Here is a 24,284-nt window from a genome sequence, read left to right as displayed (position 1 = left end):
GAAATGAAAAAAAAAAGTTTTTCATGATAAAAATAAAAATCAAGAAAGTGTGGTGTGTATATTTACTCTTTTTACTCCTCATCTATAAATAAAATCCAGTTCGGTGAGTAAATGAATCTCTGTTCAGTCAAGAACTCTGATATTTATTAAAGAAAAATTTCTGAAAAAACACAGCTGAAGAAACTGGAAAGACATGGAAAGAATTTATCAGAGAAGCAGCGAAGAGGCCCTTAGTAACTCTGGAGGATCTGCAACAATTCACAGCCAGGAGGGAGAATCTGTTATCAGGAGAGCCACGTCCTCCCCACTGTGAAACACTGTGGCAGCTGCCAGGATGAAAACCTGAGACTGCAAAAAGTGTTGGGCAGCGATGGAGGTTCAACTTCCAGCAGATCGACACTAAACATGTTGACAGACAGTGGGTTGCTTTAGACGGAATCATGTGCATAAGTTAGAAAGGCTTAGCCAAAATCCTGATATAAATCCAATTGAGAATTTGTGGCAAGAACTGAGTAACAATGTCCACAGAATCTCTTCTTCCAGCTTGACTGAGATTAAACTACATTGCAAAGAGGAATTGGCAAAGGTTATGCTAATAGATACATGCCCCAAATAACTTAAAGTTTTGTTAAAAAAAGGAATGGTTGTAAAAAGCATTGACCCAAGGAAATAAATATAAATGCACACCACACTTTTCAGATTTTGATTTGTAAAAAATGTTGCAAACAATGCATCATTTCCCTTGCACCTCCAGGTTTTCTTCCGCTTCTTAGTTCTGCACAAATTTGTGTTGGTTTATAACATAAATTCCTAAAAGACATGGAACAGACAACACACATTTAAGTTTACGGTTGCATGTGCAAACCATTACGCACCAGGAAACAAAGCATGTAGTCTTCGAAGAAGTAGCTTGTGTATCGCAACTCCATGCAGCAGACATTTTTTACAGGATGTCTTGTGACATTATTCTCCACCTGTTATCATCAAAGACAGAGCCCTGCTGTGAAAGATAATCTGACCAGATTATTTTCATAGCTTTACAAGTTTTATGAGGCCAATGTGACCACATGGCATGAAGTGGACAAACTGCAGCTCTACAGAAGTGATTTGTGCCATTTGATCAAACGTGATCTGAGTATTTGTCTAAGCGTTTAGAAATGATCACAAAGTTTTCTTTTGTTTTCTCTGTGGAAAATTGAGATGGGGCATGCAGGTCACAGGTAAGCCTTTAAACATCTGTGAACATAAATTGTGTTTTTGTGTGTTTTTCATCCTTGCTGGGAAAATTTCACAAAGGTATTTTTGGGAGGAAAATATGATTTTATTAGATCTGCTCTGTCACTCTGTGGAGGCCACAAAAACTGATTTTCTGTATCGATTTGAAGCAGTGTTGTCTGTCTCTCTGTAAATGCGTTTGTAATTATGTTTTTCAGCTCAATTAATTAAAAGCTTTTCATTAATCCGTTGATAAAAGACATTTTCAGTGTGAGCAATCATAATAAAGTAAGTCAGAATTTAGTTTTGAGAATTTAGAAACACATTTTACAAAATGTGGAAAATAAACTCTTAAATTAAGGAGGTTGTTCAAACCATTATTCTGTCAAAGGTGTTTTGTACTTACTTTTTATGAATCAAATACTAAAGGATTAGCTTAGAGAAAGAGTACTGAGTATCTAACATGCAGCTGATAACTGCTAATGACCTCAGGAGGAAGAAAAACAATCTTGACACAAGCCTAAAAATCTGAATTTAAATAAGGCTGATGTACATCAGTCTTCAAAAATCACTAAATGATAACAAAAAAGCAGCCAGTTAGCTAAATGTGCCTCAGATCTGCTGACAGAGTAATGATTAAGCAGTTTAAATCAGCAAGATGGAGAGGAAGAAGATTGAGGTTTGAATATTTAGTGACAGCAGATTATGTGGAAGGTCAAAAAAGCTGCGTAGTTTATTGTTAGAGAACTGTGGCATCTTGAGGTCTCCATAGCAACTATACTTGATTCTTCAAAGTAAAAAACAGATTGTAAGATTTTACAAACACATATTAAAAAAAAAGAGTCTTCCTTGTGATAACTTTAACTTAATTTCAGGTTTCAGACAAACGAAAAGCTCTTTTTTTTTCTTCATAGAATTTAGATCAATACACTTTCTTCTTTGAGAAAATTCAGGAGATTTGACACACAAACCGATAAACCAGAGTGGAACTATTAGTTATTCTGTTATGAAAATAAAAATGCTCTTTAGTTGAGTATTGTTAAGGTTATTAATAGGCAATGCGAAGGCGCAACAGAGCTGCAGGCGGTAGAGTGCTGATGTGGAAAAGTTGCACAAAGATAAAACATCCTTAAAGTGGGCCCCTCGTTGCCAGACTTGATACTTAAATATGTATTGGCAGAAACTAAAGGAGTTTCTATTAGCCCTCCTTAAATCATTCGTTATCATATCAATGGGAAGCAAAAAGCTGCAGGTTTCAGTGCAGGGTGGAGGCCAGTCTCACTTTATGTCAGAAACACATGTCCCCGTCATCATAAATCAGAATCTAATAAACCGGGTCAAGCAGAAAACAGACAAAGGAAGCGTGCGCATATTTATCCCCTGTCCCAACAATAGAGGCAGAGCAACTCGGTCTGCAGACCGGACCTGAAGCCGGGTCCGACCCTGCTGGGGAAGGATGAGACGCTGACCCCTGAGGGGTCTTGGAGGACCCTCAGCTTCCTGCCACACGGCTCTTCCAGAACAACCTCCCCAGAGGAAAGCTGGCCTGACGGCCTGGAACGGATCCAGCAGGCCAAGCAGGAAAGGTAGACCGAGGGTGGTCAGGGTAGCAGTTCCTGATATGGGTATCCTGTCCTTCAGAGACGTCTGTTTGCTTTTGCAAGATGCTCACCTCTCAACCCTGTCTGCAATGAATAACTGCAGATAAATGCTTCATGTTCAACGTGATTTTGTCTAAATATTCAGGTAGAAACGTGGTCTGTAACAAACTGAGTCAAGCCTCCAGAAATGATTAATTGGAGGCATCTCTCCCTGCCTGCCTCTATAGATTGCAGATCTTTTCAAAGACGCTCACACAAGGCAGCAATCGTTAGTGAAGACACGTAGTTTCCGACGGAGCGGAAGAGTCCAAGCTTTAGGAGTCTCCGGATCTTAGGTTGGAGAGGATCATCCTCTTCAATAGGCACAGAGACTCCCTTCATTCTCTCTATCCTCGCCTTTGTGCCTCCTAACCTCCCTCAGGTCTAAATGGAGACCCTGTCATGTCCAACAGGCCCGAACCAGTTTAGGGTCTCAGCTGCAACGATGTCGGCCTTACAGGTAATAAGTGGCAAAAACAAAATAATAAATCTCCATCTGGCCTCGTCCAGAATGACAATGTGCCCTGCTGATTATCTTGGATCTTACACATGTGCAACTTTACTACTAAAGTATAACAGCACCCGTTATACTTTTACATCCACATTTATTATAACTTGACGAGAAGATTCTGCTGCTGTCCGCTATGTCTGGATGCCACTATGATAATTTACTTGTTTAAATAATTTCACAGTGGCATAAATCTTTGTGCACAAACACTCTGGTGTTTACTCAGTCACACTGTGGAGAGTCCATCTTCCTGTCAGTGACATAAAGCATTTCTTTATAGTGTCTATCAACAGGCAGATAAGTTTGGAGTTCAGTTCAGAAGGATTTTTAGAGATTTATGACGTTATGCAACAAAATGTTTCCATCAGATGATGTTTTACAAAACCACATTGCAAGAGAAGTGAACTGTTTCATTGGGGCAAAACACCAAACCGCCTACCTGGTGGTTGTTTTTATTTGGATAAAAGTAATTTTGTGAATCAACGTGTGTCCCACAGGGCTCTAAACTGGGTCCAACTATGTTTTATATGTATATTCTAAGAGGATGTAGATTTAGAGTCTGTGGATCCCTTCATTTTTTACAGTTTTTTTGCAGTACTTGCACTTTGATTCTGTAAATTGATTCTGATTCAATGTATGCAGATATCAATTAGTCAAAGCAGTCTGCTGGGTTTCCTTGTAAACTTTCTTATCTACTTTGAATAATTAATTGAGCATAATGTACTGTTTGATAGATAGAATAAACTGAAATGAATGTGTGATTAAATTAAAACGTTTTTTTTGGTAAAGTAATTTGAGACAACATTTGCAGGCGTTATATAAAAGAACTGAATTGAACTGAATTGAATTAGATGTCATGCTTATTATCTGCAGAGGGTCCTGATAAATTGACAAATGTTTGGTTAAGAACTACATGCTAGTACATGAAATGTTTTTGGGTTAAGGAATATTACTGATGCCAGTGCCTACAAGCTTTTCATCAACAAATTTAGCCAATTTAAAGCTACTACAAATGGAAATTTTAACTCTGGATGCCTGCTAATGAACAAATGGTACACCGGGGCATTAAATTGGGTTTAATAGTCTTCAATTTGTATATTAAACACAATGAACAGGATTTACAATTGTAAACTGACTCTGCACCTTGTCCAAGTTTCTTTGTGATTTGCTACATATCAATAATCATAGCTAATTGTATTCATGATTGGGAAGTGTGGGTTCAGTGATGCTCCACAGCGTTGTACTGCCTTCAGGTCTGTTCTGTGGCTTATCTTCTAAGTGTGTGATACAATATTTGTAGTCACTCAATAAACAAACACTCAATATTTTTCATAAGTACTCATTCATTTTCCACCATTTTTGTAACGTAAAGAAAAACATCCTGGGTAAATTTCATAAGGCATAGGAATGTTTGCCTTATCCATAGGTTCCCACAAGGCATTGCTCCTCCTCAGCAGTCGGACTTTGTTCATTTCAAATCATCTGTGAACAGAACAAAAGAGGGGCGGCCAGAGTAGACAGTATAATCCCACCGAGAAAGAAAACATCAGACAAACCGGTTTTCCCTTTAGAACATCAGGAGGACTTTCTACCACAAATTGTGACGCAGCCTTTCTCATTAAACACAAAGTAAAGAATCACAACTGTTTACTTTACATCACTTTTATGTGAAATATATTGTCTTTATAACTTGATTAACCACCACAGTTTTTTGGATAGCCACATCAGCTCTAATTTAAGAGAAGAAAACATTAAACTTTTAAATAAAAGAACACCAGACCAATTGTAAAACATGGAAAGGAGTTGATTTTGTTCTCTGCGCAGGGTACAATAAAGTCTCACTTTCCCTGAGTGAAACATGTAAAGCACCTGGTTAAAGTTGGCCCAATCAAATATTACAGTGTTTGATCCTCCTATTTTCGTGGCAACGTTTTTTTATGGCAGGAAGTGCTAAACAAACGATCATTAAATTGACCAATGTAGCAAAAACATAGATTTAACATGACAGAAAGAAATATATTGTCATTTGCAAACTTCAGATGAAGAATTTTATGTTAAAGGAGAAGTAAAACGGTTCTCATGTTGATTTATGTTCTTGTTATATCACTGTAGTTAATACTGTACCGTTGAAAGAACTGAATAAACCGAGATTGTTTTTTAAATTTTTTACTTCCAAAGAAGTTTCTAAAGCAAAAATCCTTCCTGCCATGAAGTCTCCAACTGCTTTTCTTACATACATAAATAAATAATAGTAAAACCTGGAACAGTGAAGAACAGCATCCTGAAAACATCAGACATGGCAGCATTCATCATCATTATGAACAACTTAATCAGCTAAAACTAATGAAGCATAAATAGATGAAACAGGATCAGAATTTGGTCAAACTCATCTCAATGATTTAATCTCATATCCTGACTTCTGCACAGCACTATTTTCTATTACTGTTCTTATAAAACAAAAATCATACTCCATTTTTAATCTTTAGTTTAACAGATGCTGAAGATGACTGCAATGACTTCAGCAGAACATTTGAAGACAAAACCTGAAACAAATTGTGTTTATGTTAAAAAAAAATCCTAGAATTTGTTATTATTATATGTCTATTTCTGTACTCATTTGTAAAAAAAAAAAAAAAAAAAGAATGGTTCTTTGAGTGACATGAAATACGCATGTTAAAATAAAGTCCCAGCTTCTTGTAAATAGAGGCTCTTTGTTCAGTCTTGAAGGATAAATTAAGAAGTCAGTCAGCTGCTGGGCAGCTGTTACAGCTGTTTCTCTGCACCAATATACTCATCAGTATGATGTCCAGGGTCATTAAATAAAACTTAAACACCGTATGGAATCATGTAACATTGGATTTACAAAGTGCTTTGGTGGTCAATTGAACATTTTTTTTCAGTCTATAACTTGTAAAAAATTGAGAAAATTAGGCTTTTATCTTTTCATTTCACACTTCTTTGGCAGGTGGTTTGTTGAAAGTTGAGCTGTAAAATCCCACAGAAAGCATATAAGAGAACATACAGGGTCTGGATTCCTGTGGTATTATAAGGTACTGGTGTTAATTTGAGAAAGCAACTGCATCCTGAAAGTGTGAGCTGCATCACATAGGTGTTATCACATGCTAATTTAATGGTTTTTTTTTTATTTTCATGAGCCTAATCCTATCAAGCTAGAATGCAGATTTCATAGCAAACTAATTCAATTCAGACACAAAAATAAGAGCAGTTAATGTTAGCAATACAACGTTCTCCAAATTTCAGATCATGAAACACCAGATTTTTGATTCAAAAGTATAACGTAATCAGATTATCTCCATAAATGAAATACAATTTCAGAATGAATGCATTGATAAGGTCACATTTTATCCCACCAACGGCTATTCAAGTAGTCATAAATTAATGAAATGAGAGTAAATTGCGTATAAATTTAGTTTGTCATGTTATTACGATTCTGTTTAATTGGCTTAATAGCAGTGTTTGCATAGTTCAACAAGCGACAGCTGGGGTCACAAGTCTGTGCCGCAGTAATTATGTGGGAAATTTTAGAACCACAATGGTGCTGTAACGTACAATCAAACTTCTGTTTGTCATACTTTTCTAAGTATCAGTTATAGCAGGAAAAATTCCTCTCTTAGGAGTCTAAGTATTAAAAAACCGAATCTAAGTAAGCATTCTTGACCTTGTGATAGTCTGGTGATCTGGGTGTACTCCACCGCTTGCCCGCAACTCTAGTTGGTGTATCTTTGTAAGGGTAATCACATTGCTGCTTGTGATTCATGAAGATGAATTTTAACTTTTTAAACAATTTAAATACTATCAATAATTTCTTGCTTACTCAAAAATAGCTGGTGATAGGAACTTTGGGATTTTTTTTAAAATGATTTTAGATATCTCAAATAAACTTGCCTCCTTTATCAACAGGTTTTTCATTGCAAAAATTCAGTTTCAGATACACATAGTGTTCTTCGCATAGAGAAACGTGATTAAAGTGTGGACTAACAAATGAATAGGAATATCATGACAGACAGAATACCATTTTAGATCGCTAAAACTGTATATCTGGTTTGAAATAAATGAAGTACAGTCTGCTTTCAAGAACGTGTCTATTTCTAAAACAAAATGGCATACAGTAAAGCGGGGGTTAACCTTAGAAAACGAGGCTAACAGGGACACCCAGTGGTGACCTGGGGGAAAAAAAATACATCCCCGGAACTTTGATGTGGATGTTTCTGGAAAACCCGGAGGTGTTTAACGGACGGAACAGTAAACTGAAGCCGAGGCCTAGTTCTGTGTTTGGTTAGAGTCTCCCTGAATGTAGGAATACAAAAATAGATATAGGTAATTCTAGGTGTTTATTGGCAGAATGGTGTCCCACCGACAGGCCCGGGTGTGGAGGTATGTGGAAGATGGCAATCTACTGAAGCTGAAGTCGTACCTCCGAAAGCACCCGGACCTTGATGTGAACTTCTCCCAAGGAAAGATGCGGAGGAGCCCGCTGCAGCTAGCCTGCTCGCTGGAAGACGACGCTGTGATGCGGCTCCTGCTCAAACGAGGAGCCGATGTTCTCCACAGAGACCGATGGGGAAACACGGCGCTGCACATCGCCGCCAACATGGCGTTCGTAAACGGGAAAACTGGTGAGGAACTGGAGGCTTGCCTGCATCAGAATTAATACTCACAGCTGGCTTTTGTTTGGTTTAATTTCAGCTTTTTTTTCCCGTTTTTATCTCGTAGTTTATGAGGACTTGTTCGTACCTCTCAAGAAAAAATGCCCAGAAGCTTTGAATGCCCCAAACAAAGCTGGGCTTACACCGCAAGACGTGCTGGACTTGATGAATGATTCACAGGTGAACAACTTAGTAAAACTTTAATACTAATCTAAAATACAACGTTATTTTTAATGATTAATATATGCCCAAACAAGCATGAAATACTCCACAACTACATCTTATACTTGGTTTTTCTAATTCAGATTGCATATATTTTGGTTTATGTTGCTAGTAGCAACATGTAGGACCAAATTTCATTTTGAGTTTATTCTCTTAATTTAACAAATTCCGTGATGAACTTACAAACACATTATCTTACCACACTTAACCACAGATCATAATTGCAAAATAACAGTGAGTGAATCAGGTCTCCAAAGAAGCTTTTTAAAGCTTATAGAGGGAGCCTGGGAACATACATTTTTAATAAACTAATATTAAAAACACGACAAAAGCACTTCATTCATTTCACATACCATACAAATACATGACTACATTTCTTTGCAGTTGACTGTGAGTAAGCAATAGAAACATACTTTAAATATGTAGAAGTCAAAGCAGGCACAAATCCACCCAATATTGGTGTGAAAGGGTTCCTGGTCAAGAAAGTTTGGTACAAAACAACAAAAACTCCAAACAGCAAAGGAGACAAGTCAACAGCAACATGTTTTCACAGCAGGGAGGACAAAAACACTTCCTGGACCAGTGAAGGACAACAAGAGGCAACAACAAAAGAAAGATGCTGCTGTTTGTGATTTTCCTTAAGCAAATAGTGACTTGGTGAAGTTTAGGATGATGGCTCTCAAAGACTTTGTGGATGAACATTATTTGCCAGAAAACTGTGAAATAAAATCCCTTCACTTTTATTAAGTGCGAAATAACTGAAGTGCAACCTAACTTGCTTTAAACTCGATAAAGTGAGGGTTTTGCACGTAAAAACTAGTTGTAAAAAGCACCAGATATGTGAGCAATGTCCCATTTGGTGCAGATTGGAAGAAAATAATAATAATAACTGGACTTTAGGAAGTTTGTGAATTGGGAAAGTTGAATAGGCAAAAAGTATAACAGAAGATGACATTTTATAACTTTCACCATCGCGTTCAAACTCCCTGAGTTGGTCTTTCTGCCAGCTAGGTGATATTTACATGTACTTTCCCTTTATTTGTTCAGGCTGCAGGGAGCATGAGACATCCACCTGAGGCAGATCCTGAGGAGGACTGGATGGGGAAGCTCATCGGTGCATGCGAGGATGAATGTTTTGAAGCCTTTGGAGCATACGGTACATGTTTATTGCTAAATTTAAGATGCGATATTTTGCTGCTTTTAACTGTGACGCTTTTCTTTGGCAGCTGACGATTACCTACCTGTCGACGAAGAAGAGGAAGACTTTGGGGACTGGGCGGATCGTATCAGAAGAGAGTATTTTAACAAGAAACACGTCGAAGCTCAAAGACTGGCAAGCTCGTCTTCCAAGCGGAAGAAAGAGAAGAGGAAACAAAAAGTGGAAAGCACTAAGGAGCTGCACGAAAGGTTGCAGAGAGAACACGAGGAGTACCTGGCTCGAGCGGCACGCAAAGAGGAAGAGATCCGGCGGGGAAAGAAACGGCAGTATGATGAGAAATGTGCCGCCACGTTCAGCACAGCCGCCTCGGCGTCGGCAGGCACGAAGCTGAGCTACGGCGACATCCCCTGGCCGGCTCCCAGGGGCACCGTCCGGGAGATGCTGGACGTGATGCTGCACGGTGTGGACCGAAAGGACCAGGCGGCGTTTCGCAAGGCTCTCCGGAAGCAGCAGACGCTGTGGCATCCTGATAAGTTTGCCCAGCGGTGTGAGGCTCGACTGGAGGAGAAGGACAAGAAGCGGATTCTGGACACGGTTACGGCTCTGTCGCAGGAACTCAACAGCCTGGCTCAGAGTCTGAAAGCTTAGAAGTTGTTAAACTCATCACATGCACCATATTTACTGGCAACATAGTCCTTGGTGTCAGTTCAAATTCACAGAGAAATTGTTGGTGTAAAATGAGGGAGTCCTTGGAAGAAAAAACACTCAGATTAAAACAGGCAGATTAAAAAGATGGGACACTTCATGCCTTAAAGATTTATCTTTTTAGGATGCAAAAATGATGCAGCATATATATGAGTGAACAGGTTGAAATCATACATACAGGATCAGATATTTACAGAGACTCCCACCAAATATGGCTGTAAATAAGCCAGACACTGACTTGAAAAAGTTCCTGGCAGGATATTTGATTATTCATACTATTAGAAATTGTATTTAAATGTATTAGTTTCTTGATATGATTCCAACTTGTAAGCATTCATTCAGAGTTGAAGTTAGGACTGGAGGAATGTCCTTCAAGTTCTGCAAAATTAGTTTTAAATAATTTTGGACAAGATTGACTTCATACAAACAAGGAGAGTGTTGGGAGGAGTCTCATCACTAGTGAAAATACTACCAAGTGTCAAGCAAAGTGGTGGTAGCATTGTGCTGAGGGTCTGTTTTACATTACACAAAGTGAAGGGAATATTGAAGACTGAGGATGACTTCCACACTATCTTTTAGTGCAGAGCTCTGTTTCTCTAAATAAAAAATGTGTTTTGTTTTTGATTTAGCAATATTTGTAAACACGTTTTATTTCCTGACTGCAATATATTAAAAAAAATCTAAAAACCATTTGTGTTGAATCGTTTCTCAGAAAAACAAAAATATTCACAGCTCAATGTCGTTATATTACTATCCATCTAGGCAGAGTGATATACGTGTTTTGTCTTGTTTTTTTTTTTTTTTTTTTTTTTTTTACTTTGAAAGTATCTCGAATAAGACATCTTAAAAAGAAAACAGCCTGTAGTCGGCCAGTTTACGGCGATGGAACCGAATAAGAAAATATGATGGTTGCCAGGTTTGTGAGCTACATCCCCCTTTAAAGATTATGGCCAATCCCGCATAAATTAAAAAAGACAAAGGAATGAACTACATTGATTTCACTAACTGATCGTAACTTTTGCTCTTAAAGCGGATTAAGTCGAATATGAAACAACAGAGATGTTAATAAGAAGGCTACCGTTTAATTGTATTTTTTTATTATCTTTTTTTTTATTGTGGAAGAGCGTTACCTTTTATATTTCTTAGTTTGGACAATGCCTTTGAGTTTAGGATTTACGGTTCTGCTTCTGCAAAATTAATCTGCAAATGTTGTCGATAAATTACCATTTAAAGCCGGTACTGCGTTTAAAAACATTGTGGAAGGCGAGTTTATTCAGATAAATAAAATCTTACTGGCACAGCGGCACTCTAAATCACAGCAAAAAACTCGCTTACTTTCGGAGGCGGCGACTGTACCTGGCAACCCAGAGACGCAATCTGTGTCAATTGCCGTGGAGCGAATAAAGGCCGTAGCCTATTTCTGACTGGGGCTTATTTTTGTTTAACATGCGAAGCTGTCTTTTGCTCGTCTACACGCCGGGTTGATGATTCATTTTTACTAACCTTGTTGCTCGTTTTTGTTCTTTCCGACTAGCGTTGCTTGGTTACCGTTTTCCCCCCTTTCCGCGCTGTAGCGGCAGGTGTATAAGGTGAAGTGGCTTCAGGATGACGCCTTTCTCTTTCATCGCTCGACGCGAAAATAAGACTCCTTAGGCGAGCTTCTGTCTTTGTTCGCTGGACGTTTTCTTATTGGATATTATTTTGAAAGAGGGGTAAAGAAACCAGGAGCCGGAATGTGGATAATTCAATTTTTCAACCAGTCGTCGCTAATAGACAGTAATTAATCAGTGTAAGTTAATTGTCTGAAGGGGATTACTTTGGTTGAATTCTGTAATGTGCTGCGTTGGGTTGTAGCAGGCAGCTCGGTGTTCAGGATCAATCGGCCACAGGAAGATTATCAGCCCTGTCTGTCTGACTGTCTGTGGCAGATAAAAAATAAAAATGGTGTTTCGGAGTGAGGAAATGTGCTTGGCGCAATTGTTTCTGCAGTCCGGCTCTGAATATGACTGCATCAGTGAGCTGGGAGAGCTGGGGCTGGTCGAGTTCAGAGATGTGAGTACAAATAGAGCCACAGTTTGCACATCTATCTATCTATCTATCTATCTATCTATCTATCTATCTATCTATCTATCTATCTATCTAGAAATCTAGAAATCTAGAAATCTAGAAATCTATCTATCTAGAAATGGAGTATGAAAAATATTTGTTTCCACACTTTTTACTCTATACTGTCTTAAAGTTTTATCCATCCATCCATATGTTTTGCTTATCATCCATCCATTCAACTGTCTTTTTTTCGTGGCTGATCTAAACCTGTCACAATAAGCAATAAATCAGTCAATTGCATCATAGATTAAAAACAAGCTCAATTTTTTTCATTTTCATGATTTGTATTTTTTTTAATCTTTTCTCTCTTTTTTACTGAAACCTCGACAACAGAAGTCTTCAGTTTGGTTCATTTTTAAAAAAAAGACCATTTTGTTTACAGACACTTCATAATTCATTTTATTTGTTGTTTCTGCTGTTTTGTTGATTTATTTTGGATATTTAAAACGTCTTCCAGTTCCAGTGTTAAATGTTGATTAGAATTTAAAGTTTAATTATCACTGAGGATCGGTTCTTGCATTATTATGCCATGACCATTATATTACCTGAAAATCGTCGCAAAACAACAACATTATCATTTATCGCAATAACTTCTGGAAGAATTGATCATCCAGCAGAATTTGTTACCCTGACATTCGTAGGCCTATCCATCAATAAATGTTCTCCATGTGTTATGCATGTTTGAGTTGAAATTTTATTGTTTTTTTTGGTAAATTTTTCTAAATGACATTTGTTGTGAATTGGCATTATGTAAATAAATTGAATTGAATTAAAATCTGGCTGTGGAATCGTAGTTTTTAGCCATCTTTAAATTTAGCTGTTAAACACCAATCTTTAAACCACTGTGGTGGCGGTAATTATATTTCCACACGCGTGCTGTGCTGCCACCTCGCCTGACTAATGGTGCTCCTCTGATTTCAGCTCAACCCCAGTGTCAGCTCATTCCAGCGGCGCTTCGTCAGCGAAATCAAGAGATGCGAGGAGATGGAGAGAATCCTGGGTAAGTCTCTGTGTACCTGGGATGTGGAAGCAGCCTGAGCGTACATCCTTAACAAAACGTTATGTGTTTAGTGAGCAAGGAATTGCTGGCTGACTGTATTTTGTATTATAGTGAGTGGTTGTGATGTGCCTTATTTCTTCCTATAAGTGACAATTTTCTTAAAACACACAGGCTTCCTTTTGAGGGAGATCCAGAAGGCTAAAATCGCCGTGCCTCAAGAAGACGAGAGTCCGCTTGCTCCTCCACCCAGACAGGTCCTGGAGATCATGGTAAGTGTACAGAAGTGCTTGTATACAGCTTCTTTTTTATACCCTTAAGATCATAACGTTAATTATATTTAGTTTCCTGCTGTGACTGAAAATACTCAGACTTTTATGGCTTCAGCCTCAGATTTAGTCTGGCCTCTGAAATTCATCTAAACCTGACAAAAACATACTGGTTTCTGTCAGTAACTGAGGAATCTCCTCTGGAAGTTGTTGTTTAGCTCTTCAACCCATAATTAGGTTTGTTGCCAATCATCCCATTTTTTTTTTCTTAAAACTGAGCTCTGTTTCAAGGCCAGTAGTGGAAAATTCACTTAATCTCGCAATTTTCCACCTTGTGACAATTATTTTCACTTTTAGGAGTGGAAAGTAGCGCCTTTGAATGCCCAGGATTATTATTTTTTGAAGGAATGACGAGCAAAAACAATAAACCCAGTTTTTAATCCAGCAGCATAGTTTTGCTTTTTTTTTTCAGTTGAGTTGGGAAAACAACAAGACATGAAGAAATAAAGAGTTTTAAGAAAACGTACAACTGCATAATTATAAGACAGCAGGTAGTTATTACGACACAGTTATTAGTAATGAGTGTCGTTTGGTTCAATACAGACCCACATTTTTAGAGAATTCTGGGAAATATAGTTGAGGAGATAAAGAGATGATATATTAATTTATCCTTGCTTAAGATGTGGATCTCTTCTGGAGATTTAGAGATCACCTGCACACCTCTTTACAGCCACAGAGGTTTAGGCCTGAATTGTCGACAAATAACTAATTCACAAATTTGATATGAACGTGGTATTGTGCTGCCGAATGTGAAGTTAAGCTGGCGTTCTCTCTCTTCTGTGCAGGAGCAGCTTCAGAGGCTGGAGATGGAGCTCAGCGAGGTGGCGAAGAACAAAGACAAGCTTCAGAGGAACCTGCTGGAGCTCACAGAATACACACACATGCTGAAGATCACCCGGACCTTCATACATAGCCGCTCCAGAGTGAGTCTCATTGTAACTCAGTCGCTCGTATCTCCTTTTCTGATCAATAACACATCCCTGGCATTGTATAGTTAATGTAATCTGTGATTAATATATGGCAATAGCCTTCTAATGTCGGCATGTTCTTGTTTAAATCTAGCATGAAGCTCTTGGTCCCCAGTATGAGGAGTTCCCCACCATGGAGACGGACTCGGCTACAGGAAGCACTGGCATGCAGAGGCTTGGAGCTAAGCTGGGGTGAGCTGCACCACCAAATGTTTACTTCACTGGTATGAGAGTCTGAATGTGTGTGGTACATACACAAAGGTTTCGACCTACATGCAAAATGTATTCCACTGACTTATTTTTCTGCTGCAAAAAAATCTAGCACAACACATAAATTATTAAAGTATTTAAGTTATAAATATGTATTTATTGCAACTTGCAAGTCAAGTCAAGTTTGTTTGTGTAGCACATTCAGCAACAAAGCAGTTGTAAGTGCTTTACATCATGAAAAAAAAAAACATAATTCAGTCACCAATTATGAAACAAGCAATCGGTATTACAATTTGTCAAATAGCATAATCAAAACTATCACTTACTACTAGTCAAAGGCAGCTCTAAACAGGTCTGAAAGTTTGTTCCAGATTAGAGGAGCATGGAAACCGAATGCTGCTTCTTGTAGCTTAACACTTTTAATATGTTTTATGTCCTTGAAATATTTTCAGAGGACATAAAATGTATGTCCTTTTCATATTTTACAGTCACCTTCCTTCAGCCAATCGACTTTTTGCTCCATGGAGTAGCATAAAGCTCCAGTCTCTCCAGCGCTTTCGCTTGCAGCTCATGAAACCTGAATAACGCTAACTGATCCATGCCTAGCCACAGCACTAGATGCCATAATTTGGTTGGAAAACACGTCGTGGACCTAATCTGATCTCTCCTGGGTGCAGCTTTATTTCAGGACTCATCCAGCGGGTGAAGGTGGAAGCCTTTGAGCGCATGCTGTGGAGAGTGTGCAAAGGCTACACGATCCTGAGCTACACAGAAGTGGACGAGAGCCTCGCCGATCTCGACACCGTGAGACACGTCCTAGAAAAGTTACTTTTTGTGCTTTACGTCCGTTTCTCCGGCTGATATCTTAAGGCTGTTGAATTGCGTGATTTCAGGGGGAAATAAGCAAAAGCGTTGTGTTTCTCATCTCCTTTTGGGGAGACCAAATTGGACACAAAGTTCAAAAAATCTGCGACTGGTATGTAAGCATTTGTTGTTCTACCGTTTTAGTTTCTCATGCATTCTTCTCTGTCATCAGCGTCTGTCCTTGTCGCTCCTAGTTACCACTGCCACTTATATCCGCACCCTGAGAATGACGAGGAACGCGCAGACGTGTTGGACAGCTTACGAACTCGGATCCAGGACCTCAACAACGTAGGATCGAACGTCTCTGGAGAGGACAGTGAGCATGTGGAACATCCTAATAACTGTTGTCTCCCGCAGGTGCTTCATCGCACCGATGACTACTTGAGACAAGTTCTGCAGAAGGCTGCTGAGTCAGCCTACACCTGGGTTGTGCAGGTGAAAAAGATGAAGGCTATCTATCACATCCTCAACCTGTGCAGCTTTGACGTTACCAACAAGTGTCTGATTGCCGAGGTTTGGTGTCCCGTCAGTGACTTGGCAAACCTGAGGGGGGCGCTAGAAAAGGGTTCGGTGAGTCTGACCTGGAGCTGATTGTTTATGAGCGAATAATGTGGCCATAAAAATGTGATTGTTTTAAGATATTTCCTTTTCAAAAAAATCAAAACTTTTAAATTGACTTCATCAGCCTCTTAAATGAATCTTTTCCTTTTAAGATATATTTTATGTTGCCTCGCAGGTGATAGTGAGAGGTAATTTCTTAAATCTAATAACCTGGTTGTAGAAACTGTATTGTTTCCACTTAAGTAAATAAGCAAATTTTTTTGACAGATCAAAATCACACAAAGCTTAAAAATTCAAACATGAAAAAGATAAAATAATATTTAAACAAATATCTTGAATAAGAATATTTTTAGCTGCCTTTTAAATGACTTAAGACTCTTAAGGCAATGTAAAAAAAAAAAAAGGGAGCTTGTTAAAGAGTCAAGGTTCAACAGTCTGGACAGACAGAGTGATCGCCTTGAGAAAAGTAAAACTCAGGAATTAAATTAAATTCTTTTATGAACAGGAAACTAGTTAAAATACATAAAAAAGTAGGAGTAATTGTTAATTAAGAGCCTCGCTCCAGAGTTTCTGACTAACTGAAGGTGATCAGTGTTTTTTTGTTGATAAATGTGAAAAGTCGAGCTCCGGACTGGAAACCGACTTTAGACTGGAAATATGTCTCAAATGGTAAAAACGAATTGTGTTGTAGCGTAACCTCACAGGGACACTGATCAGATAAAACAATCTGCAATTCTTTATTTTGGCGCGAGGGCAGAATTCAAATGAATTTGCTACTTTTATTTAAATTTCTTAGAGTCACTGGAGATAAAACTGCAAGTAACAAAATGTGTTGGTGTCTCAAGTTTTAGTCTATAATCTACAACTGACGAAGCGTGTGGTGAGTTCAGCTGTGTTGTAGTTTAAGCTGCAGAGTGTCGACCGCTGTCAATGACTGCCACAGCTCTCAGCTGAATATTATTGAATGACCCCTGAAGGAACTTTTGACCGTGTTTAGAAGGATTTGGGCCGCTGGGCTGGAACTAGTTTTGGTGTCCAATCCACTAAAGATTTAAAGGTTTCTTTGAGGTCTGACCTGTTGCTTCTGATTTTTTTTTTATGATAGCAATATTTTCAGTTTTTAAAGACAAGAACACACAATAGCAAAAGAAATGTCCCGTAAGTTTTGAACTTAACAAATAATTGTGTAGCTAGCGATAGCTGTAATTATTCGTCATATCTTCTAAACCTTTATCAAATTTGTAATAAGCTAAAAAAAAATTGCATTAAGCTACTGTTTGTTTATGAATTCATAGGCTAAAAATGGTAGAAGTTTTTAGTTTTGATGTGTTTAATGAATTTGTAAGTATCTAAGGAGATCATCGATTGAAGGAAGAATTGTTTGATTCTAATCTTTCCCCGATTGATTGCTGCATCTAACTGGGAACATGTCATCTCTTAGTTGATCATTACTCTAATACAAGTTTTCAGCTTGTAACTCTTTAAGAATAACTGTGTTTATGCAAAAAGAGAAAAAAAATGGCTTCATTTTGGCTTCTTCAGCCAAAGAAGTGGGAACAGTTTGTCTTTGGGACAGGTTGCTGCTAGGAACCACATGCCAAGATTAGGTTCTTTGCTACATTTGGAAATCTTTTTATTAATATCAGTTTGAGTCATAAACTTGAGATAAGAGCTAACCAGACGATTTAACTATTTAGTTTAAATAAGGTCCTGGACAGGAAATGAGAAGAAAAGCAGCCAAAGTCTAAAACATTCAGATAGCCTGGAGAACTGCTGATAAAGAGCACTTTAAAAGATTAAAAGAAAATATGTGTGCTTGAAAGTAAAATGTAAAGAAATGGGAACTGACATTTGGCAAAAAGCAAATGGGCATTTGTAGCATTTTTGGTTTATTAAAACCAACTAAACCCATAAATCAGTTTCTCTCAAAGGAGATGTTGTGGCCGATGTTTTCAGATCAAAAGGGGCCATCAAACACTTTGGAAGGACAGTTTCTCACATTAAATACGACAGACTGCCAGATGTCGTTTCCTTTATTTCTATTATTTCATTTTACTGTCTGTCATTACCAAATCCCTCATTTTCTCCCATTAATTTATTTTTAATCAGAGGAAAGGAGATGCCACTGTCCCCTCCTTTGTAAACCGCATCCCAAGCAGCGACACACCGCCGACGCTTTTAAGATCCAACAAGTTCACCACAGGCTTTCAGAGCATCGTGGAGGCTTATGGGGTGGGGGACTATCGCGAGGTAAGCCCAGGTAAGTCCTTGTTTTCCTGAGGGAAAGTGAAGTTATCCACAATTTCCTCCCCGAAAAAATACTCACCGTATTTGTGGGGTGGGGTTTGTCAGCTCCTTACACCATCATCACGTTCCCCTTCCTGTTTGCCGTGATGTTCGGGGATCTCGGCCACGGCGTGATAATGAGCCTCTTCGCCCTGTGGATGGTGCTGACGGAGAAGAATCAGAAGAAGAAGCGTTCTAGTAATGAGGTGGGAATAAATGCTCACTTTTAACCTGAATGAAGCGTTGGCTATCATTTTTTTTAAATCAAATTCATTTTTTACATTTTTATGTTGATCCCAGATCTGGATGACGTTCTTCCACGGGCGTTACATCATCCTGATGATGGGACTTTTCTCCATCTACACCGGACTCATTTACAACGACTGTTTCTCCAAGTCTCTAAATATATTTGGCTCTGGATGGAGTGTGAAGGCTATGTTCACCAATCAGCAGTGGACGTAAGCACAACATTAAACCTTTTCATAAAAACCAGTGAGCAGTAGACTTAGTTTCTTAACAGATCCCTCATAACATGCTCACTTCTTTCACTTTGTAGCAACAAAACAGTCCAAACAAACGCTTTGCTCACGTTAGACCCGAATGTCAGTGGTGTTTTCAGCGGACCGTATCCATTCGGCATTGATCCTGTGAGTAGATACGCTCAAAAGCTACAGTCACCTGCATGTCTTGAGTACTTAGATGCTTTTTTTTTTTCTTGTTCAATCAGATTTGGAACCTGGCTGTGAATCGTCTGTCCTTCCTCAACTCTTACAAGATGAAGATGTCAGTCATCGTCGGCGTCATTCACATGAGCTTTGGCGTGGTGCTGAGTGTCTTCAACCACTTGTAAGAGGCTTTTCACTTTCCCATGCAATTATCTAAAACCTGTTTAATGTTCAAAAGCTGGGATTCTCTGGATGCTGGTGAAGCAGAGAAGGAAACTGGTTGTAAAATCTACGACGGTCAAGAAAGTTGTGCAGAAAGAGATTTGCAAGATGATTTGAGTTTCAAGAAAAACGTTTTTGAAACTCATAAAATGATAACTGCCATCTTTGGTGTTATATCATGCCCATAATATTGATAATCCTTGTGTATATCTACAACATATTGCCTTCTCCTCCCTGCTCATAGTCTGGTTGTTTTTTTAAATGGAAAAACACAAAGCTTACAGTAATTGAACTAGCGATATGATGCAAAATATAAAATCAAAAAAAAAAAAAAATCAGACACACCATGAATGCCTCTACTAATAAATTTCGTTTCTATTGACATATTGAACGTCTTCAGTATGTGAAAATGTTGCCTGATCTGGAGTTTTATTTATGTACGTCATTTCTTAATCGTACATATTCTAGTTTCTTGTCTCTATGGTAGATGCACAAAGACAAAACAAACAGAGCTAACTGTAACTTAATGATTAAGCAATAAAAGATAAAGTGAAATAAAGACAATTATGCAACCAAATTTTAACCAAGTTGATGCCGGATTGATTAATTAGTTTCAGCACTTTCCTGCCGCTGATTCATGTCCCTGTTGGCCCATCGTTCTCCCAGTCTGACTTGTTCCTCCTGAGTCAGCATTACCCAGCACACAAATGTCCACCAATCACGGTGATAGGAGTTTTGCACACATGTGTTTGTTGTATGACGAATTACTAGTAGTCATCATCCTGGATTTTGTTTCACATTTTTCTGTAAAATCTACTGGAACTGTGCTGTAACCCAATAAGGAAACCAGAACGATCAGATTTTTTTCCCAGCTGGGAACAGATTATTCCAATTCCCTTGTTTGTCAGCGGATGCACCATCATAAGCAGCCCAGCTGGCTGCTGCATTACTCAGCAATTAAATCTGTTGTGTAGAATTTTAATAACCATTGTTAGGTCGACACATTACTCGCAAACCATTGCACAAAAAACACATCGCAAAAGTATTCAGACCCCTCCGACCTTTTTTCCATGTTAAAACCAAGGAAAGTTGCATATTGCCATACTGATTCTGTAACCCTTGGTCAAGCCTAATACTATGACTTTTTATGCCTTCTCCTCTCTTTTCAGGCATTTCCGACAGAAATTCAGCGTTTATCTGCTGTTTCTTCCCGAGCTGCTCTTCCTGATCTGTCTCTTTGGCTACCTGGTCTTCATGATTCTCTACAAGTGGTTGGCTTTCAGTGCACGCAACTCCAGCCAGGCTCCCAGCATCCTCATTCACTTCATCAACATGTTTGTCATGCAGGGGAAGGATGTAACGCCTTTGTATCCGGGACAGGCATGTTCCGGCACCGTCTACTCGTCGAGTTTATTTATAATCTTTCATTGAAGCTTGAGTTTAATCTTGTCGGTCTCATTTCTCAGACTGGCCTGCAGGTCTTCCTTCTCCTGATTGCTGTGATGTGCGTTCCCGTGTTGCTGCTGGGGAAACCTCTCTACTTGTACTGGCAGCAGCGCGGCGGCAAAGGCCTGCGCAGACGCAGAGTAAGTCCAGTCAAAGACTTTGGGTCGTCTTAATTCAGCTCACAGGGGTTCATTGTAGTTTCCTGGCTCACCTCAGGGTTATGAGAGGGTGAGGCGTGTGAGCGAGGATGACGGCTCCATAACGTCCATTCATGAGGAGGATGAAGAGGAGGGATTTGATGAAGTGACCAGCAGAGAAGCTCCTAAGCAGGTCAGAGAACAGTGACTCTTTTATTGACGTCTGTTTTTTTTCCATCCGCTTCGACAAGTTAATGCTGTTTGCACATTAAGAAGGAGAAAAAGTAGGACGACAGAACAAGAATCAGCTGCGGAGGAAATTTAATATCATCTGAATCTGTTAAATGGATCTAAAACTCTGAGAACAACAGGATGCTTAGATTATCTTAACTTGATTTTTATCGTAAAAATGAAGTTAATATCTCATGTACGGCTTTGCAGTTTGACTTTGCAGACGTGCTGCTGCATCAGGCCATCCACACCATAGAGTTCTGCCTGGGCTGCATTTCCAACACTGCGTCTTACCTGCGCCTGTGGGCGCTCAGCTTGGCTCACGCCCGTGAGTGTGACCAGAGAATAACGGCGTGCTCCCTTCGCCTCTTTCCTTCTGCCGATTCTTTATCTTAAATCACTTCATTTCCACAGAGCTGTCAGAGGTGCTGTGGGCCATGGTGATGCGCCTGGGTTTCAAGGTCACCACAAAAGTCGGGGTGGTGTTTCTGGTCCCCGTGTTCGGCCTTTTCGCCATGCTCACTGTGTCGATCCTGCTGGTCATGGAAGGCTTGTCGGCGTTCCTCCATGCTCTGCGACTTCACTGGTGAGTCTATGTTTAGTAAGCAAGTACATTAGGGCACTTTTCTAAAACTGTAACTATTTAATCACCAAGTAGCATTGATAAGTTAAGTTATTTGAGTCAGGCACACAAATGAATAATCAAGATGCGCCGAAAAATTGTTCGGGTGACCAGAATCGACTCAGTTTTATCTTGGTCGACCCTTGTCCAACCGGTTGAAACGTCAACAATCCAATCTCGTTCTGTCAGTCAATGCATTATTTAAGTGCTACAAAGTTTATGTAGGAATTCTGTCATTGACCAGACTCAAACTCAGTCATTTTCAGGACAGATGAGATTTTTAATAAGGGAGTCAGAGGAAACATATCATTCTTCGACGTGTCCTGACATATTTGAGAAACGAGGAAGACCATGATTTCAACAGAAAGGTTGAACAAAGTACAGCAAAGTTCTGGTTTAGATTTTTGAGCTTTAACAAAGACAAAACATTAAAAAATGTCTTTAAAATGTTGATTTTTCTAAGCATTTTGTATGCGTTTTTAAAATGTTAGTAAAGATTTGTTTAACAGACCCCTGATCTGACCTGATCAAATCTAGGGTAGGACATAAGGATATGAATAAAACACATAGCCACATATTGAGAAAACTACATTCTTACATATGCAGGAGCAAATTGATAAAAGTGATATACAACAAAACCTATTAGGGCTGAAACGATTCCTCGAATGATTCGAGTACCTCGATTACTAAAATATTCGTTTACAACAGCCCTAAAACCTATATATAGATAAGTATGTGGATGCAGAATCAACAACATGAGACTCCAAAAATGAGACATGGAATTATGCTGAGAACATAGATGATCAAATAGAGATGCAGAATGGCTTTAAATTAATTAATATAAACAGAAAAAACCATCAGAATCTGGACTAACAACATTACAAGATACCCATAACAATTATTTCTCTTCATTATATGTGGTTGTTATTGAAGCTTGTTTTCCTGCCCTTCAAAACCACAAAAGTTACTTATTAGTTTGGAAAATAGTCTTTTAAATAATAAACTTAAATATAGTTGCATTTACAGGATTTTATTTGATATAAATTTGTGTTTCTAACCTAAGCGGTCCTGAAAAGTCAGGAATGAATGTGTGCTCTTGCTATGGATCAGCATGAAAAGGGAAAAAAAAAGAGTGAATATTTGTATTTCCAGACACGAGTTCCCATCATATTTTCTATTTTAATCATCAAGCCATCTGATCATCTCCATTGCTTAAATCAAAGAAAACTTTGATACGGCAGATATGTAGAAACCATGAGTGTTTATTCTGCCCACATTAAAGTGTTCCTGGTTGTTTTTCTGTTTGATCCCAGGGTGGAGTTTCAGAACAAATTCTACCATGGAACCGGTGTCAAATTCCTGCCCTTCGACTTCTCCCAGCTGCCCTCGGTTTTTGAGCAAGACGGCTTGCTTTAACCCCCCTAAAGCGGCGGTGGACGTGCGCTTCGGCAGAATTTACAACTGTGAAGGTTTAGTGAGCGTTAGAATGATTCATTCTGTGACAACAGCAAACCCTCAAGACTCTGAACTGAAGCTCATCCTCGTAGCAACATTTGTCACCTTGATGGGTTTTTAAATGCTATCGGCCTGTGCTGACTGCCTTACTATTCTACCCAGCACACCTCTGGAGAGACGGAGGTACAAAACAATGTTTCTTTCTGTTGATCTTGTCACTTTCTGGATGAGTTACTGCTCAGCACCTTCTGTCACCTGCTGAGTGATTTTTAAATGTATTTTATTTGCATTGTGCTGTGTAAAATGGCTTTGTATGCTTGGTATTTAAAGAGCTCAAGTCAGTGCCATAGAGATTGAGTAAAGGGGTGCCATTTTATCTTCTTCATGTAATAAAGGTAAAGCTGCAGGCGTCCATAATCAGCAACACATTAAACATTTCGACCCTTTACTGAGATTTCTTTTACCATAAAGCACTTTGCAGAAATGATTGTACAATGTAAAGTTCTCACTACTGACTGTGACGATGCCAAATGAAAATAGTCACTTGTTGCTATTTGCATATTTACTTACTGTTGCATTCATTTACACTTGCGATCCCTTGTTATTAAAAACATGATCCAAAAACACCATTAGAAAACATAGTTAGGTCTTTCTTTGATTTTACAGCTTATTCCATTTGTTAATGATAATGATTCATGATATTTATCTAACTTACTGTCTGTACAAGAGTAATATTTTACCATTCTGATGTGTCAAATAAAGGTTTTGACAAAGGCAATTGAAGCAGAGATGTTGGTTTCCATGGAATAGAGAAGCGGGTTTTACCACAGACTGGTCACCAGTCCATCACAGGACAGCATTAGAAAATCCCTCATTCAACATTTCTTTTGGGGAAAAAACACTTTTTTATTTTTCTTTTACATAATTTCCAGTTCTACATATATCTCTACCTATGCTGTTATTATTTTGTATTAAGTCTTTGGAAGCGATGTAGGCTCATAACATCACAGATTTTCTATATCCAACAGTGGACATAAGTTTCTGGCACATAAATTGATCCTTTGTTTTA

At 38.7% G+C, this 24,284-nt stretch overlaps 2 protein-coding genes across 3 annotated transcripts; both read left to right on the top strand.

The window, feature by feature from the left end:
• Positions 1 to 7,577: 7,577 nt before the first annotated feature.
• nfkbil1 (nuclear factor of kappa light polypeptide gene enhancer in B-cells inhibitor-like 1) lies at positions 7,578 to 10,806 on the top strand. Of its 2 annotated transcripts, XM_016679411.1 has the most exons (5): positions 7,578 to 8,000; positions 8,098 to 8,210; positions 9,300 to 9,408; positions 9,479 to 10,088; positions 10,133 to 10,806. In XM_016679411.1, exons 1-4 carry the CDS (start codon positions 7,727 to 7,729, stop codon positions 10,057 to 10,059), a joined length of 1,077 nt encoding a protein of 358 aa, XP_016534897.1. In that variant the 5' UTR covers positions 7,578 to 7,726; the 3' UTR covers positions 10,060 to 10,088; positions 10,133 to 10,806. The 2 variants fall into 2 exon arrangements, with proteins under 2 accessions (XP_016534897.1, XP_007567522.1); XM_007567460.2 differs by having other exon boundaries at positions 9,479 to 10,806.
• A 646-nt stretch (positions 10,807 to 11,452) lies between these two features.
• On the top strand, positions 11,453 to 23,993 carry atp6v0a2a (ATPase H+ transporting V0 subunit a2a). Its single transcript, XM_007567443.2, has 20 exons — positions 11,453 to 12,168; positions 13,144 to 13,222; positions 13,394 to 13,491; positions 14,334 to 14,471; positions 14,611 to 14,708; positions 15,404 to 15,530; positions 15,620 to 15,702; positions 15,785 to 15,878; positions 15,948 to 16,160; positions 18,261 to 18,411; positions 18,504 to 18,643; positions 18,738 to 18,895; positions 18,994 to 19,084; positions 19,165 to 19,283; positions 20,494 to 20,704; positions 20,791 to 20,910; positions 20,987 to 21,100; positions 21,349 to 21,466; positions 21,553 to 21,724; positions 23,074 to 23,993. The coding sequence occupies exons 1-20, from the start codon at positions 12,058 to 12,060 to the stop codon at positions 23,174 to 23,176; spliced, it is 2,538 nt and encodes an 845-aa protein (XP_007567505.1). The 5' UTR covers positions 11,453 to 12,057; the 3' UTR covers positions 23,177 to 23,993.
• Positions 23,994 to 24,284: the final 291 nt, after the last annotated feature.

Source organism: Poecilia formosa, unplaced genomic scaffold (assembly GCF_000485575.1).
Source record: "Poecilia formosa unplaced genomic scaffold, Poecilia_formosa-5.1.2 Scaffold6, whole genome shotgun sequence".
Classification (NCBI taxonomy): Eukaryota; Metazoa; Chordata; class Actinopteri; order Cyprinodontiformes; family Poeciliidae; genus Poecilia; species Poecilia formosa.
The sequence above is the reverse complement of the archived record's forward strand: the minus strand, read 5'-3'. Positions and strand labels throughout refer to the sequence as shown.

Coding starts and splice junctions, on each gene's coding strand:
- nfkbil1 (XM_016679411.1), top strand. CDS start 7,727: ATGGTGTCCCACCGACAGGCCCGGGTGTGGAGGTATGTGGAAGATGGC. Junction 8,001..8,097: donor GTTCGTAAACGGGAAAACTG/GTGAGGAACTGG, acceptor TTTATCTCGTAG/TTTATGAGGACTTGTTCGTA. Junction 9,409..9,478: donor TGAAGCCTTTGGAGCATACG/GTACATGTTTAT, acceptor TTTCTTTGGCAG/CTGACGATTACCTACCTGTC.
- atp6v0a2a (XM_007567443.2), top strand. CDS start 12,058: ATGGTGTTTCGGAGTGAGGAAATGTGCTTGGCGCAATTGTTTCTGCAG. Junction 13,492..14,333: donor GACAGGTCCTGGAGATCATG/GTAAGTGTACAG, acceptor TCTTCTGTGCAG/GAGCAGCTTCAGAGGCTGGA. Junction 19,085..19,164: donor ATCCATTCGGCATTGATCCT/GTGAGTAGATAC, acceptor TTGTTCAATCAG/ATTTGGAACCTGGCTGTGAA.